The sequence below is a fragment of the Mustela nivalis genome, assembly GCF_964662115.1.
Source record: "Mustela nivalis genome assembly, chromosome: 4".
NCBI lineage: Eukaryota > Metazoa > Chordata > Mammalia > Carnivora > Mustelidae > Mustela > Mustela nivalis.
Window position 1 is genome coordinate 56254678 of NC_139023.1, and position 15423 is coordinate 56270100.

General features: G+C 38.2%; 1 protein-coding gene across 3 annotated transcripts in view; it reads right to left on the reverse strand.

Moving 5' to 3' along the window:
- CC2D2A (coiled-coil and C2 domain containing 2A) overlaps positions 1–15423 on the reverse strand; it is a 134903-nt gene that overhangs the window by 7214 nt on the left and 112266 nt on the right. For all 3 annotated transcript variants that reach the window (XM_082728688.1, XM_082728690.1, XM_082728689.1), the window contains 3 exons: positions 14616–14705; positions 12943–13056; positions 11380–11514 (listed from right to left, as the gene is read on the reverse strand). In XM_082728688.1, coding sequence (XP_082584814.1) covers positions 11380–11514; positions 12943–13056; positions 14616–14705 — 339 coding nt within the window. The remainder of the gene's footprint in view (positions 1–11379; positions 11515–12942; positions 13057–14615; positions 14706–15423) is intronic.

Below are 15423 nucleotides of genomic sequence, written 5' to 3' on the forward strand. Positions count from 1 at the left end.
TAAAAAAAAAATAAAAATAAAATAAAATTAAAAAGAACAATGCCTGGTACATCGTAGGTGCTCAGTAATTGTTAGCTAATTTATTACTGTTATTAATTGCCTATCCACCTGGCTCCTCACTAGATATGGCAATGTTGTCTTGCCATATCTTGCCATGTTTGTTATTCACCACTGTATCGCTAGCATTTAGCATAGCTTTTGGCATACAGTAGGCGTATTAAACGACGTATGCATTAGTGGTAAATTTGTCCATTCCACAAATTTTCAAGTATCTACTATATTTGGACCCAATTTCAGTCACTAGGGATAAAGTAATGAATGAAACAAAGTTCCTGCCCTTATGCAGGAGCTCATGAGAAGATAGTGTGAACGAATAAGTAAATATATGGGATTTCAGATGATGTTACATGATGTAGTAGATTGTGTCACTGACCTCAATTCTTCACTCCTTCATATATTTACACTCTGACATGTTACTTTGCAGTTCCTCCCACTAAATGCGGTGAAACAGATTTCCCTGCTCCTTGATGTTTGGTCAGTAGAATGGGACAGAAGTGTTTGTGTGTAACTTCTGAGTCTAAGCTTAAGAGGCTTTGTGTGTTCTTGCTTGCCTTTTTGTGCTTCTGCCAAGTCCCAGAATAACCACATATGAAGCTGAGCTGTCCTGCTGACCCAGAGATTCATAAGAATAACTATTTGAGGCCCTTTAGTTTGGGGATGGGTTTTTACTGTCTTTACGGTGGCAACAGCTAACTGTACAAGGGCTGTGGAGAAAACATGGGAAGATGTGAAATTTCAGGGTGCGCAGGGAAATTCTTGCTGGAAAGATGACATTTGATCAGAAATGCAAGAAATGAGAGGGAAATTTATGAAGCTATCCAGTAAGGGGAAAGGTCTTCTATGCAGAGGAGACAGCAAATGCAAAATCTGCTTGATGTGTTGAGGATCAGTGAGGAAGATGGTAGCTTTAGAGGAATGAGCAAATTACAGCAGGTAAGAGATGACATTAGTGGAGGATGGGGAGTGGTGGTGGGATGGCTGTCAGGTCGTAAAAGGCCTCGTGGATTATTTTAAAGACTTTGATTTTGGAGTGAGCTAGGAAGACACTGGGATCTTTTAAGCAGGGGGTGACATAGTCTTTCATTTTCACACTAATACTCTCTGCTGTTTTGAGACTAGACCCAAGGTGATAAGGGTAAATACTGAAGTCTCCAGTTGGGAGGCTATTTGAAATAATCCAGGTTAGAGCTGCAGTGTGTGGATCAAATAGTAACAGTGAAACTGGTGAGCTATGGTCAGATTCTGGATATACTGTGAAGCCCACAGGATTTGCTGATGAATAGGATGTGGGAGAAAGAGAGAAAGGAATCAAAGTGACTGCAAGGATTTTGGCCCAAGTAACTGGACTGATGGAATTGCCCTTTACTAGATCAGAAAGACTGCAAAATGAAAATGGGAATTCAAGTTTGGGCACGTTAAGTTTGAGTTGTATGTCTGGCATCTACATGAAGATGATGAGTAGGCAATTGGATATTTGAGTCTGAAGTTCTGGGAACTGGGTGAGCTAGAGATATACATTTGGGGATTATCAGCATATGTATGTTCTTAGGGAAGAGGTATAGATCGAAAAGATGTTCGTTGAACTTGAACTTTGAGGATCTGATTTTTCAAATTTGGAGAAATAATGAAAAAGCAGCAACGGATGTGGAGAAGGGACAGCCAGTGAGGTTAGGGAGGCTTTGGTACTTGGAATTCAAATCAAATTGTTTTAAGAAGGAAAGGTCTTTAAGAACTACAGTTTGGCTGTAGGGTAGGGAATGTACAGAGAAGTAGTGGGAAATAGTGCTGGAAAAAGTTGAGGTCCGATTATATAGGACTTTGAAATCTGAGGTGAGAAATTTGTTCTTTTTTTTTTTTTTAAGATTTTATTTATTTATCTGACAGACTGAGATCACCAGTAGGTGGAGAGGCAGGCAGAGAGAGAGGAGGAAACAGGCTCCCTGCTGAGCAGAGAGCCTGATGTGGGGCTCGATCCCAGAACCCTGGGATCATGGCCTGAGCTGAAGGCAGAGGCTTTAACCCACTGAGCAGCCCAGGCGCCCCGAGAAATTTGTTCTTAAATCTATATACTTTCTGAGCCATAGAGTGATGAAGCCAATTTCATAGATTTAATCAGTTATCAGCATACCAAATAATTGGTTAAGTTGGAGAGATTTAGTTGGTTATTTATTGTTAATTCGTGGTTGAAACAATTATGGCATGGCCTGGGAAACAACAGGTAGAATCTGTATGATTTGGTATCTGTTAATATGATTGAGGTAGGAGGAAGTAAGGGAGAGAGAAAAATCAAAGACAGTTCTGAGCAGTTAATCTAGGTAACTGACATCTTAGAGACAGGAAGCCAGGAGGAGGAACTGATTTTGGAGACAAGGGGGAAATGATTTGTTTTGGATGGCCAAGTTTTAGATTTATTTTTAAATATTTATTATTTATATATATGGAGAGAGAGAGAGCGAGCCAGCAAGCGCACTTGTGCATGAGCAGTGGGGAGGAGGGGAGGGTGAGGGAGGGAAAGAATCTTTGAGCAGACTCCCCATCCCCACGGAGGACCTTGAGATCATGCCCTGAGCCGAAACTGAGAGTCAGCTGCCCAATGGACTGAGCCACCCAGGTGCTCCCAAGTTTGAGATTTTGATAAAGCCCTTGGGTGTCTCGCAGAGAGAGATCCTGAAAATTCAGGATCCAAAGAGAGATTCTGGGGCTAGTGACAGGATTAGAACTTCTTTGCCAGGATAGCCTATATAGAGTTACAGTTAATAATAATAGGTGTGGTCCTGCAAGAAGTTTAAATATAGAATCTTCAGGAACATAGACCTTTTTTTCATTTAGCTTACTTTATTCTTTTTTTTAGTGGTCTCCAAACATTTTTTATTAACATATAATGTTTTATTTGTTTCATGGGTAGAGGTCTGTGATTCATCAGTCTTAGGCAATTCATAGCACTCACCATAGCTCATATCCTCCCCAGTGTCCATCACCCAGCCACCCTATCCTCCCATTCCCTTCCACTCCAGCAACCCTTGACTTTCAGCGGTGGGAAGAAGTGCCAGTGAAAGAAACCTAAGAAACTTGCAGAGAAAATGAAAACCAAATAGTTCTTTCTCTGTAAACCAAGGTGGGGGAAAGTGTTTGTTTTCATGAAGACGGTGTTAGTAATGTCATGTACCACAGAAAAGGCAAAGAGAAGGAAGATGAGAGTAAACCACTGGATTTATTTATCTATTAGTAAAACAAGTACTTCTTAGAGTTGAATTTCTATAGGATGGTCAGGGAGGAGGAACTAAATTATTTAAAGGGTTATAGTCTGAGTTTCCTGGGAACATAGAAGCAGGGGATATAATTAGTAATTGAAGAATTCTTGAAGCAAAGGAAGGAGAAGCAGTGGTAGTTTAGGGTGTATCTGGGTTGTCAGAAGCATACAAGCACACCTCTGAGATACTGTGGTTTGGTTCCAGACCACTGCAATAAAGTGACTATCATAATTAAGGAAGTCAAATGAATATTTGGTTTTCCAATGCATATAAAAATTATGTTACAGTATACTCTAACCTATTAAGTGCATAATAGCATTATGCCTAATGAAACAATATACATACATTAATTTAAAAAATGTTGCTAAATATGCTAACCATCATCTGGGCTTTCAGTGAATTATCATCACTAATAACAATCATCATAACAAATATAATAATAATGAAAAAGTTTGAAATGTTGCAAGAGGGGTGCCTGGGTGGCTCAGTGGGTTAAAGCCTCTGCCTTTGGCTCAGGTTATGATCCCAGAGTCCTGGGATCGAGCCCCACATCGGGCTCTCTGCTCAGCAGGGAGCCTGCTTCCTCCTCTCTCTCTCTGCCTGCCTCTCTGCCTACTTGTAATCTCTGCCTGTCAAATAAAATAAATAAAAAATCTTAAAAAAAATGTTGCAAGAATTACCAAAACATGACACAGAGACATAGAGACACAAAGTGAGCAAATGCTGTTGGAAAATGGCATCGACTGACTTGCCTGGCACAGAGTTGGCACTGATGTTTAATTTGTAAGAAAACACAGTATCTGTGAATATAATGAAGCATAACAAAATGAGATATGCCTGTATTTTGGGACTGTTGGACTTTTGAGCATATCAATAGATAGAGAAAGAAAAAAATATAGGGGCAAGTTGTAATAATGAGTAGAGAGACATGTCTTGTAGTAAGGGTGGAAAGCAAAACACAGGTAGAAAGGGGAGATACTTATTTCTTGGCAAAGGAGTACAAGGAGGAGAACGGCTGACAATCCAGAGAAGTTGTGTGGTGGAGCACAGGGCAGTAGAGGTTTTAGAGCACAATATCAGACCAGCTAGTGAGCATACGGTCCTCTATCAAGAGAGGCCACGGCTTAGAACAGCTTTGGAACAGCTGCCACGAAGGATGCCCAACATCATGAGCTACTGTTGTGCTTCTTGTTAGTAAGGAGGGGGGCCTTTCTCACGAAACCTGGGAATTATGTTAACTAGTCAACCACACAGTAATTGTTTTGAGGACTAATAATAATTTTGACAGGGAATGGAGTTCTTTGAGGGCTTTCTCAATGCCTGTTAACTCTGCTTGATTACAAATGGCCTTAACATGGTTCTTTAAACATAGGAGGATCTTAGCAGTTCACTCATGATTATGATAATGCTTTTAATTAAAAAAGTAATGAACATGAGAATGGCACTCCACAGTGCTCTTCAAACTTGCAATTAATAATTGCCATTTGCTGAAGTCCTATGAAAGACAGGTACTTTATTGGGTGCTTGGCATATATTTTCTCTTATTTTAGCAGTTACCATAAAGGGTAGACTACCCTAAAAGGGAGATTTATGAGAGAACAAGAGCATGTGAATGGGGAGGGGTAGAGGGAAGGAGGGAGAAAATCTGAGGTTTGACACACCGCTTGATCTCATGACTCCAAGATCATGACCCAAGCTGAAAGCAATAGACGAGACGCTAAACTGGCTGAGCCACCAGGTGCCCCTAGACTAGTGGTCTTTAAAGTAGGTTGCACTCACCAGAGATGAGGAGAAAATATTAGATCTTTTTTTTTTTTTAAAGATCTTATTTATTTGACAGAGGAAGAGATCACAAGTAGGCAGAGTGGCAGGCAAAGAGTGAGGGGGAAGCAAGCTCCCTACTGAGCAGAGAGCCTGATATGGGGATTGATCCCAGGACCCTGAGATCACGACCTGAGCCAAAGGCAAAGGATGAACCCACTGAGCCACCCAGGTACCCCAATATTAGATCTTCTAATGCCTTTTTTTAAGAGTTTTTTTTCCTCTGTATAATAATACATTGATGCACAAATGAAATACATAATTCATAAACAAAAATATTGTGGATACATGCTCAAGTGTTTTCCTGATGTCCATGAAGATTGAAAATGAAGGGATGGAAACACACACAAGTGGAAGCAAAAAGAAACTGGGGTAGCTATTCTTGTAGGAGAAAATAGACTTTAAAACAAAGACTGTAACAAGAGACAAAGAAAAATACTATAATGATAAAAATGGACAATCCAAAAAGAGAATTATAACAATCGTAAATATCTATGCACCCAGGATAGGAGTACCTTAATACTTAAAGCAACTGCTAACAGACATAAAGGAAAAAATAGACAGTAATACAATAATAGTAGAGGAGTTTAACACAACACTTACATCAATGGATAGATCATCCAGACAGAAAATCAACAAGGAAACAATGCTTTCAATGACATGTTAAACCAAATGGACCTAACAGATAGATGTAAACACATTATTCCATCCAAAAAAGCAGGAACATTTTAGGTGCACATGGAACTTTCTCCAGGATAGAACATGTATTAGGTCACAAAATAAGTCTTAATAAATTCAAAAAGACTGAGATCAAATGATGCATCTTTTCTGACCACAATGGTTATGAAACTAGAAATCAATCACAAGAAAAAATTTGGAAAGAACACAAATAGGTGGAGGCTAAATAACATTATTCAATAATGAATGGTTGAACCAAGACATCAAAGAGTAAATTTAAAAAAATACATGAAGATAAATAAAAAACAAAATCTTTGTGATGCAGTAAGAGCTATTCTAAGAGGGATGTTTACAGCAGGATAGGCCTAGCTCAAAAAACATATTTAATAAACAACCTAACCTCACTCCTAAAGGAGCTAGAAAGAGAAGAACCAAAAAAAAAAAGCCCAAAGCCAGTAAAAGGAAGGAAATAAGATTAGAGCAGAAAAAATGAAATAGAGACCAAAAAAAAACCCCAAAACAGAAAAACCTTTTCTTTGAAAAGGTAAAAAATTTGTAAACCTTTAGCCAGACCCATAGAGCAAAAAAAAAAAAAAAGACTCAAAATCAGAAATGAAAGAAATAATTACTGATCACAGAAATACAAATGATTTTAAGAGAGTATTATGAAAAACTATGTATACCAACAAACTGGACACCCTACAAGAAATGGATAAATTCCTAAATATAACTTAAAACTGACTCCAGAAGAAATAGAAACTTTGAACAAACCAATTACTAACAATGAAATTGAATCAGTAATAAAAAAAAAAACTCCTAACATGGGGCACCTGGGTGGCTCAGTGGGTTAAAGCCTCTGCCTTTGGCTCAGGTCATGATCGCGGCATCCTGGGATTGAGCCCCGCATGGCATCTACTGGGAGCCTGCTTCCCTGCTCTCTCTCTGACTGCCTCTCTGCCTACTTGTGATCTTTGTCTGTCAAATAAATTAGGAAAACAAAACAAAACAAAACAAAAAAAACAGGGGCATCTGGGTGGCTCATTTGGTTAAGCATCTGCCTTCAGCTCAGGTCACGATCCCAGAGTCCTGGGATCATTTCCCACATCGGGCTCTCTGCTCTATGGGGAACCTGGTTCTCCCTCTCCCTCAGCGTGCCACTCCCCCTCCTTGTGCTCTTGCTCTCTAACTCTGAAATAAATAAAATCTTTAAAAATAAATAAATAAAAAATAAAACCAAAAACCAAAAACTCCTAACAAAATTTTAGGACTAGATGGCTTCACAGGTGAATTCTACCAAACATTTAAAGAAGAGTTAATACCTATTCTTTTCAAACTATTCCAGATAATAGATTTGGAAGGAAAGCTTCCAAATTCATTCTATGAGGACAGCATTATCCTGACACCAAAACCAGACAAAGACACTACAAAATAAAACCCCTATAGGTCAACATCTCTGATGAACATTATTACAAAAATCTTCCACAAAATATCAGCAAACCAAATCAACAATATATTTTAAAAAACCATTCATTGCCGAGTGGCATTTACTCCAGGGAGGCAAGGGTGGTTCAGTATTTGCAAGTTAATCAATGTCCTATATCACATTAATAAGAGAAAAGATAAAAACCATATGATCCTCTCAACAGATGAAAAAAAAGCATTTGGCAAAGTACAGTATCCATTCATGATTAAAAAAAAACCTTTCAACAAAGTAGATTTAGAGGCAACATACTCAATATAATAAAAGCTATATATGACAAACCCACAGCTAACATCACATTCAGTGGTGAAGAACTCAGATCTTTTCCTCTAAGATCAGAAACAAGACAGGGATGTTCACTATAACCACTTTTATTAAACATAGTACTGGATATCCTAGTCACAGCAATCAAACAATTAAAGAAAAGGCATTAAAATTGGTAAGGAAGAAGTAAAAATTTCACTATTTGCAGATGACATGATATTATAAAAAGACAACCCTAAAGAAGCCAGCAAAAAACTCCTAGAACCGATAATTGAATTCAGTGAAGTCAGATACAAAATTAATATACAGAAATCTGTTACAATTCTATATACTAATAATGAAGTAGCAGAAAGAGTAATGAAGAAAACAATCCCATTTACATTTGTGCCAAAAATAACAAAATAACTAGGAATAAACTTAACCAAGTAGGTGAAAGACCTATACTATGAAAACTATTAAACATTGATGAAACTAGTTGAAGATGATACAACAAATTGGAAAGATATTCCATGCTCATGGATTGGGAGAACAAATATTGTTAAAATGTCTATGCTAAGGTGTGGTGCATTAACAATGAGTCTTGGAACACTGGAAAAAATTAAAAAAAAAAAAAACCATCCTTCAAAAACAAAGCAAAAATGTCTATGCTACCCAAATCAATCTACAGATTTAATGCAATTCCTTTCAAAATACCGATGGCATTTTTTTTTTCATAGAACTAGAACAAATAATTCTAAAGTTTATATGGAACCACAAAAGACCCCAAGTAGTCAAAGCAGTCTTGAAAAAGAAGAACAAAACTGGAAATATCTCAATTCCTGATATCAAGATGTACTACAAAGCTGTAGTAATCAAAGCAGCATAATATGGTACTGACACAAAGACACATAGATCAACAGAACAGAATGGAGAGCCCAGAAATAAACCCATGCTTATATAGTCAATTAATCTTCAAAAAGGAGGCAAGAATATGCAATAGCAAAAAGACAGTGTCTTCAACAAATGGTTTTGGGAAAATATGCAAAAGAATGACGCTGGCCCACTTTCTTACACTGTACACAAAAATAAACTCAAAGTGGATTAAAGACCTAAATATGAAACCTGAAACCATAAAAATCTGAATGAGTGCTGGCAGTAATTACCCTGACATTGGCTTGTAGCCATATTTTTCTAGATATGTCTCCTTATGCAAGGGAAACAAAAGCAAAAATAAACTACTTGGACTACATCAAAATAAGAAGCTTCTGCCCTTGGGGTGCCTGGGTGGCTCAGTGGGTTAAGCCTCTGCCTTTGGCTCAGATCATGATCTCAGAGTCCTAGGATCAAGCCCCACATCGGGCTCTCTGCTCAGCGGGGAGCCTGCTTCCCTCTCTCTCTTTGTCTGCCTCTCTGCCCACTTGTGATCTCTCTCTCTGTCTTGCAAATAAGTAAATAAAATCTTAAAAAAAAAAAAAAAAAAAAAGAAGCTTCTGCCCAGCATAGGACACAACAAAACTAAAGGACAATATACTGAATGGGAAAAGGTATTTGCAAATGATATATCTGATAAAGAGTTAGTATGCCAAATATATAAAGAACTTATACAACGTCATACCAAAACAACAACAACAAACCCCCTAAGTAATCCAATTTAAAAAATGGACAAAAGACATGAACAGACATTTCTCCATAGAAGACATACATATGGCCAACAGACATATGAAAAGATTTCCAACATCACTAGACATCAGAGAAGTGCAAATCAAAACTACAATGAGATACTACCTCACACCTGTCAGAATTATTAAAATAACACAAAAAAGAACAAGTGTTGGTGAAGATGTAGAAAAAAAGGAACTCTTGTGTATTGTTGGTGGGAATTCAAATTATGGAAAACAGTATTTTCCACTATGGAAACCAGTAACCACTATGGTTAACACTAAAAAGTGCAACCCTTATGGAAAACAGTATTTTTTTTCCTCCAGAAATTAAAAATAGAATTACCATATGATTCAGTGATTCCACTACTATGTGTTTACTCAAAGAAAATGAAAAGAATTCATTTGAAAATATATATGCACCTCTGTTGTTTACTGCAACACTATTTATAATAGCCAAGATATGTAAAGAACCCAAGTGTCCACTGATAGATGAATGGATAAAGAAGATATATATATGTATATGTGTACACACACACACACACACACACTGGAATATTACTAAGTCATAGAAAAGAATGAGAGCTTGCCGTTTGTGACAACATGGATGGACCTATAGTATGTAAGGCTAAGTGAAGTAAGTCAGATGGAGAAAGACAAATACCACATGATTATATGTGTATGTGGAATTTAGGAAACAAAACAAAAAAGAGATAAAACATCAGACCCTTTAATACAGAGAACAAACTGGGGTTTGCTGGAGGGGAGGTGGGCAGGGGGTGGGTGAAATAGATAAAGGGGATCAAGAGGCAGACTTATTGAGATGAACATTGAGTACTCTGCAGAATTGTTGAATCATATTGTACACCTGAAACTAGTATAACACATGTGTTAATTGTACTTCAATAAAAAATACACATTGGGGATACATGTTGAAATGATTTTTCTGGGGCGCCTGGGTGGCTCAGTGGTTAAGCCGCTGCCTTCGGCTCGGGTCATGATCTCAGGGTCCTGGGATCGAGTCCCGCGTCAGGCTCTCTGCTCAGCAGGGAGCCTGCTTCCTCCTCTCTCTCTCTCTGCCTGCCTCTCTGCCTACTTGTGATTTCTCTCTGTCAAATAAATAAATAAAATCTTTAAAAAAAAAAAAAAAAAAAAAAAAAAAAAGAAATGATTTTTCTGACAGATGAGTGAAGTTCAGACCACTAAGACAGATGATGATGATAAAAATAATCATAGCAAACAATATAGAGTTGTTCCTGTGTGTTAGCTGCTCTACACTGATCATCTCATCCATGGCTCACAACACTTTTCAACCTAATTGCTACCATTACCGCCATTTTACCAGTGAAGAAGCTGAAGCTGTATGACACAAGAAATTTTCCCAAGCTCTCACAACTAGTAAATGATGAAGTTTAAACTTGGGTAGTCTGGCCCTGTGACTCGTGTTTTTTTTTTTTTTTTTTTTTTAAGATTTTACTCATTTATTTGACAGAGAGAGAGAGATCACAAGTAGGCAGAGGCACTCGGGGGATTGGTGGGGGGAAACAGGCTCCCTGCTGAGCTGAGAGCCCGACGCGGGGCTCGATCCCAGAACCCTGGGATCGTGATCTGAGCCGAAGGCAGAGGCTTAACCCACTGAGCCACCCAGGCGCCCCGTGACTCATGTTTTTAACCACTTATTATATGGTACCCTTCATAATTAAGTTTGCCCCCAGTCACCTGGTGTACACTAGGAATCTCTCTTTAAAAAGGGAAAGGAAGGGGGAAGGGAAAGAAAAAAGGAAGGAAGGAAGGATGGAAGGAAGCGAGGAAGGAGGGAAGAGGAGAGGGAGGAAAGAACCCAGTCTTCTTAGATGGTAAGTTTGCCTCACTTAGTTCTCAAAACTGTGAGTTAGATACTTATAAACTGTACTTCGGAAGAGATGAGGACAGAGCCAGGACATAAACTCAGGTCCTCTGAATCTAAAGTTTTTAATCTTTTTAACCTCATTGTGCTTCTCTGCAGTTCAAGTGACTAATTCAACCGAAAGTTATTGTTTAGGACAGTCTTACCACTGTGCCTGACACTACATTTCTTTAACTGTTATATATGAATGTTCATATACATTTTTTGATATATAAAATATTATTAAATCAGTAGGTCAATTAAAAAAAAAGAAAGCAACAGTCATCCAAAGGTAATACTTACATTATCGGGACCTATTAAACAGCCCACACTTTTTAAGGGACAGAATGTATCAAATTGTCCATAAAAATGTCCAGTGCAGGGATTCCATATTAAATAGTGACTTTGCTCCCGAGTTAGCACATAAGCAGTTGGACCCTGAAGGAGAACAGTCATTACGTTTCCAATTAATTACATAGTTGAGGTCAAGATTAGTTTGCACACATGATTTATTATTTTAGTTGGACCCCTGATTTCTAAAATTCATGGCTAATGAGGAAAATTAGTTTGAAGTTCTAGGTTGCACTGGACTTAAGAAATAAAAGCAAATGTTCATTTTTGCAAAATGTTTGCATCTGCTAGTATAGTAGACAAAATAGGGATAGTTAATTATTTGGAGGGCTGATTATATCTGAATTCAACTCTGTTTCTAATACAGTAACTAGTGTTTGAGATACATTTATAATTATGTAAATGCATAGATGTTTTGAAAAGATACACACCAAACTGTTAGCAGTGACTACACCTGGGGTAGGGAGTGGGTGTGGGGGTTAGAGCCTGACAAAGTACTTTAACTTTTTACTCAGAATACTTGTATATTCTTGGATTATAATTATTACAATTATAATTATTTATTATATTATTTTTAATTATAATTATATTTTATATAATATATAATTATATTATTTAATTATAAATATTTTATTTGTTAATTATTTTATAATTTTATTTTACAGTGAGCATTTATTCATTTACTGCTCATGTATGGACTTCCTTTGATGCTCACAATAGACGTGTGGGAAAGGGAGGGCAAGATTTATTATCCTAATTTCCTTAAAAAGCTCAGAGTTGTGAACTGACTTGCTTAGAGCCACAGAGCTCATGAGGAATAGGCAGAGCTTTGAACCCAGGCTTCGTGACTTCCTAGACTAGTGTTCTTTTCCTTGTACTGGGCTCCCTGAAAATAATGATGGATAATGAATTAGTTTTTGATGTGATATACCTGCGCAGTGGCAACTGGTGCTATCTAATTCCCAAGGATTCCTGGAAACGTGTGGCCTCCTTTGGATACACTCTTTTTGGATAAACTGCTTTAATTCGTGTGAACTTTCTAACCTTGTACCTCAAATTACCCTAACATTCCCCAAATTTAGGGATATTTGCAGTGGACTGGGGGAAACATTCAAATAGTTGCTATCTCCAGTCCAGTGAAAGTAACAGTATTATCAAAATATAGCTGCTGACATTCTTTTCTTTGCTCCTGCGGTTATCTGTTGGGTTCCCCTTTGGCTGCTGGTTAGTCCCAGATGCCTGAGGAAGCAGTGGGCGTGACAGGAGAGATCTCCACCCTTGGCACACTTCTTCGGCCCCCCTCATTCCTTAGCGTGAGTAACACTGGATCACTAAGGGAATCCACTGTTTCATGTCTTATCACTGGTTCTCTCTGCCCACCGTGCAATTTCTGGGCCACTTTCCTTGGAACTCAAAGCACTGTTATGCAAATGGGTACTGTTCATAATCCGGAACCCAACACAACCATCTTAGACAACTACACTCCTCTGTTGGAGCGAGCCTGCATGGTTTTACCTCAGGAATCGCACTGCCCATCATGAGCCAGGCCTTCTTCCCCAGAGAGAGAAAGTAATTACAGAGTAACACTGCGTGCTCTTCTTCGTCTCCTGCCAGGAGATCCAGAAATTGCTGACAGAAAGAAAGAAAAACAATGTTGTGTGGACTGCTTCATTCTGGATTTGCCATACAGGATTTTTAAAAAGTCACTGTTAAACTGAGTGCCTTAAAGTAGAAGACCTATTTAAAAAACCCTTTTTCCAGATTTTGGTACTATGTTCTAATTCATTAGAACAAACCAACGAACATGGTATTTTCTCTGACACTGATGACATGGATTTCGAAAATCGACATGATGGGTGAGGGAAACAAATGTCAAAGTTTTACTTTTTATCTTGAATTTATATATGATAGCTCACTGTGTGCTGAACACTTTTTTAAAAGCTATTTTTACAGCAGGTTTAGATTCACAGCACAATTGGAGGAAAGATATCCCATCCACTCTTGCCCCCACACATTATCAGCCTCCACTCACAGTAGTGTTACGACTGTTACAACTGAGAGACCTACACTGACACGTCAGAATCACCCGAAATCCACAGCTTACAGGAGGGCTCATGCTTGGTGTTGTATAGTCTTTGGGTTTCAACAAATGTGTAGTGGCATGTACGCATTACTAGAGTATCACAGAATATTTTCACAGCCCTAACAATCACTTGTGTTATGCCTATTCACCTCTCTCCCTCCCCTGCTCCCAAATTGTTTTAAAACCATTGCATGCACGAACTCATTTAAACCTAGAATAAGCTTCTGAGGGAGGTACTCCTCTTCCCATTTTATAGATGAGGAAGTGGAAACACAGAGAGGTGAGGGAATCTCTAGGGAGTGGAAAAGCCAATCTGGCTTGAGGGCACATGAATATTCTGTTCTTCCCATATTTTCTTTAGATGTCTTGAGGTTGTGGAAATGTTACTAGAATATGTTAACGTTATGTTACCAAAATATCCCAGGGAACAACAAAAAAAATTAAAGTGTACTTAAACTTCTTTGGTTTGGAGCTATCTTTCAAAAGGAGTTGTAGGATATTGCTTAATTTTATGTAAACACAGTACCACATGAGATCCAGAAGCAGAATGACTACCTGTGACAATATATGTGTTTGTTTCGTAGAAGATCCATGTGGATGTTACGTAACATACACAGAATGTGAATCCCATGAGGGCAGAGGCCATGTTTATTTCGCTCATAGCCTGAATTTAGTACAATGTCTGATATGTGGTAGGTGACCAGGAAGTACATACGAGTCAATAATGACATCATGTGCCTTAAGAAGCCCATGAATTATGGAATATGTGAGTTCCATGTGTAATATGGAGCATAATTTTGATTTTTTTAAGTGAATAAAGCTGGGATATTGTTAAGATAATACTCTGAGGATACATCAGTGTTATTAAGACATCTGAAACATTTTTTTATTCTTTGTGGAAATGTTTTTTTCTTCATTTCTGAACTTGGTCAAATGGAACCAGAAAGAAAAAAATACATCAGAATTTAGCTCAGTCTGCTAAACAGATGACCAAATGGATTTTCATAAGGACTAATGAACATGGCAATTTAAAATCACACAAGCCCTTGGCCCATGTTCAATGAAGTCAGCGCAAACTGTAAATCTGTGAGGAAGAACTACTCACATCGGAGGTGCTCCACAGGTCACAGATGCCGGCAAATGAAACCGTATCAGGCAAGAAAGGAATCAATGACACATATCGAGCCACCAGTTCCTGTTTAAACAAAAAATAACAGAGCAGTTCTTGTTTAAAAAAAAATAATAATTTGTGGTAAAATAGAAAGCTGGATATGCTACCTCATTTCTTTCTTTCTTTCTTTCTTTCTTTTTTTTTTTTTTTTTTAAGATTTTTATTTATTTATTTAGTTGACAAACAGAGATCACAAGTAGGCAGAGAGGCAGGCGGGGTGGAGGGCAGGGAAGCAGGCTCTCTGCTGAGCAGAGAGTCTGACCGGGGCTCAATCGCAGGACCGTGAGATTGTGACCTGAGCCAAAAACAGAGGATTTAACCCACTGAACCACCCAGGCGCCTGCTACCTCATTTCTTTCAAGAAAGTTTCCCGTATCACAGACATTTGTGTGTACAAAATGAAATGAGCGCTCACCAACTGTTCCCCGAGTGTTGTGTTCACATTATGTCATTTCCCCTAAGCACACACCCTACAGAGGAAGTCACAGCTAATACCCATCTTTCACAGATGAACATACTGGCTCCTAGGTCTCTTACTTTCTGGTATAAGAAGACTTTCCACAGTCATCTTGTATTTTCTCAAGTTCAGTTCAGAAAGCAGCCATTTCTCCAAGGAGGTTTTTGGTTTTTTTTTGTAATTTAATTTCATTTAATATTTTTCAGTGTTCCAAGATTCATTGTTTATGCACCACACCCAGTGCTCCCTGCAATACGTGCCCTCCATAATACCCACGACCAGGCT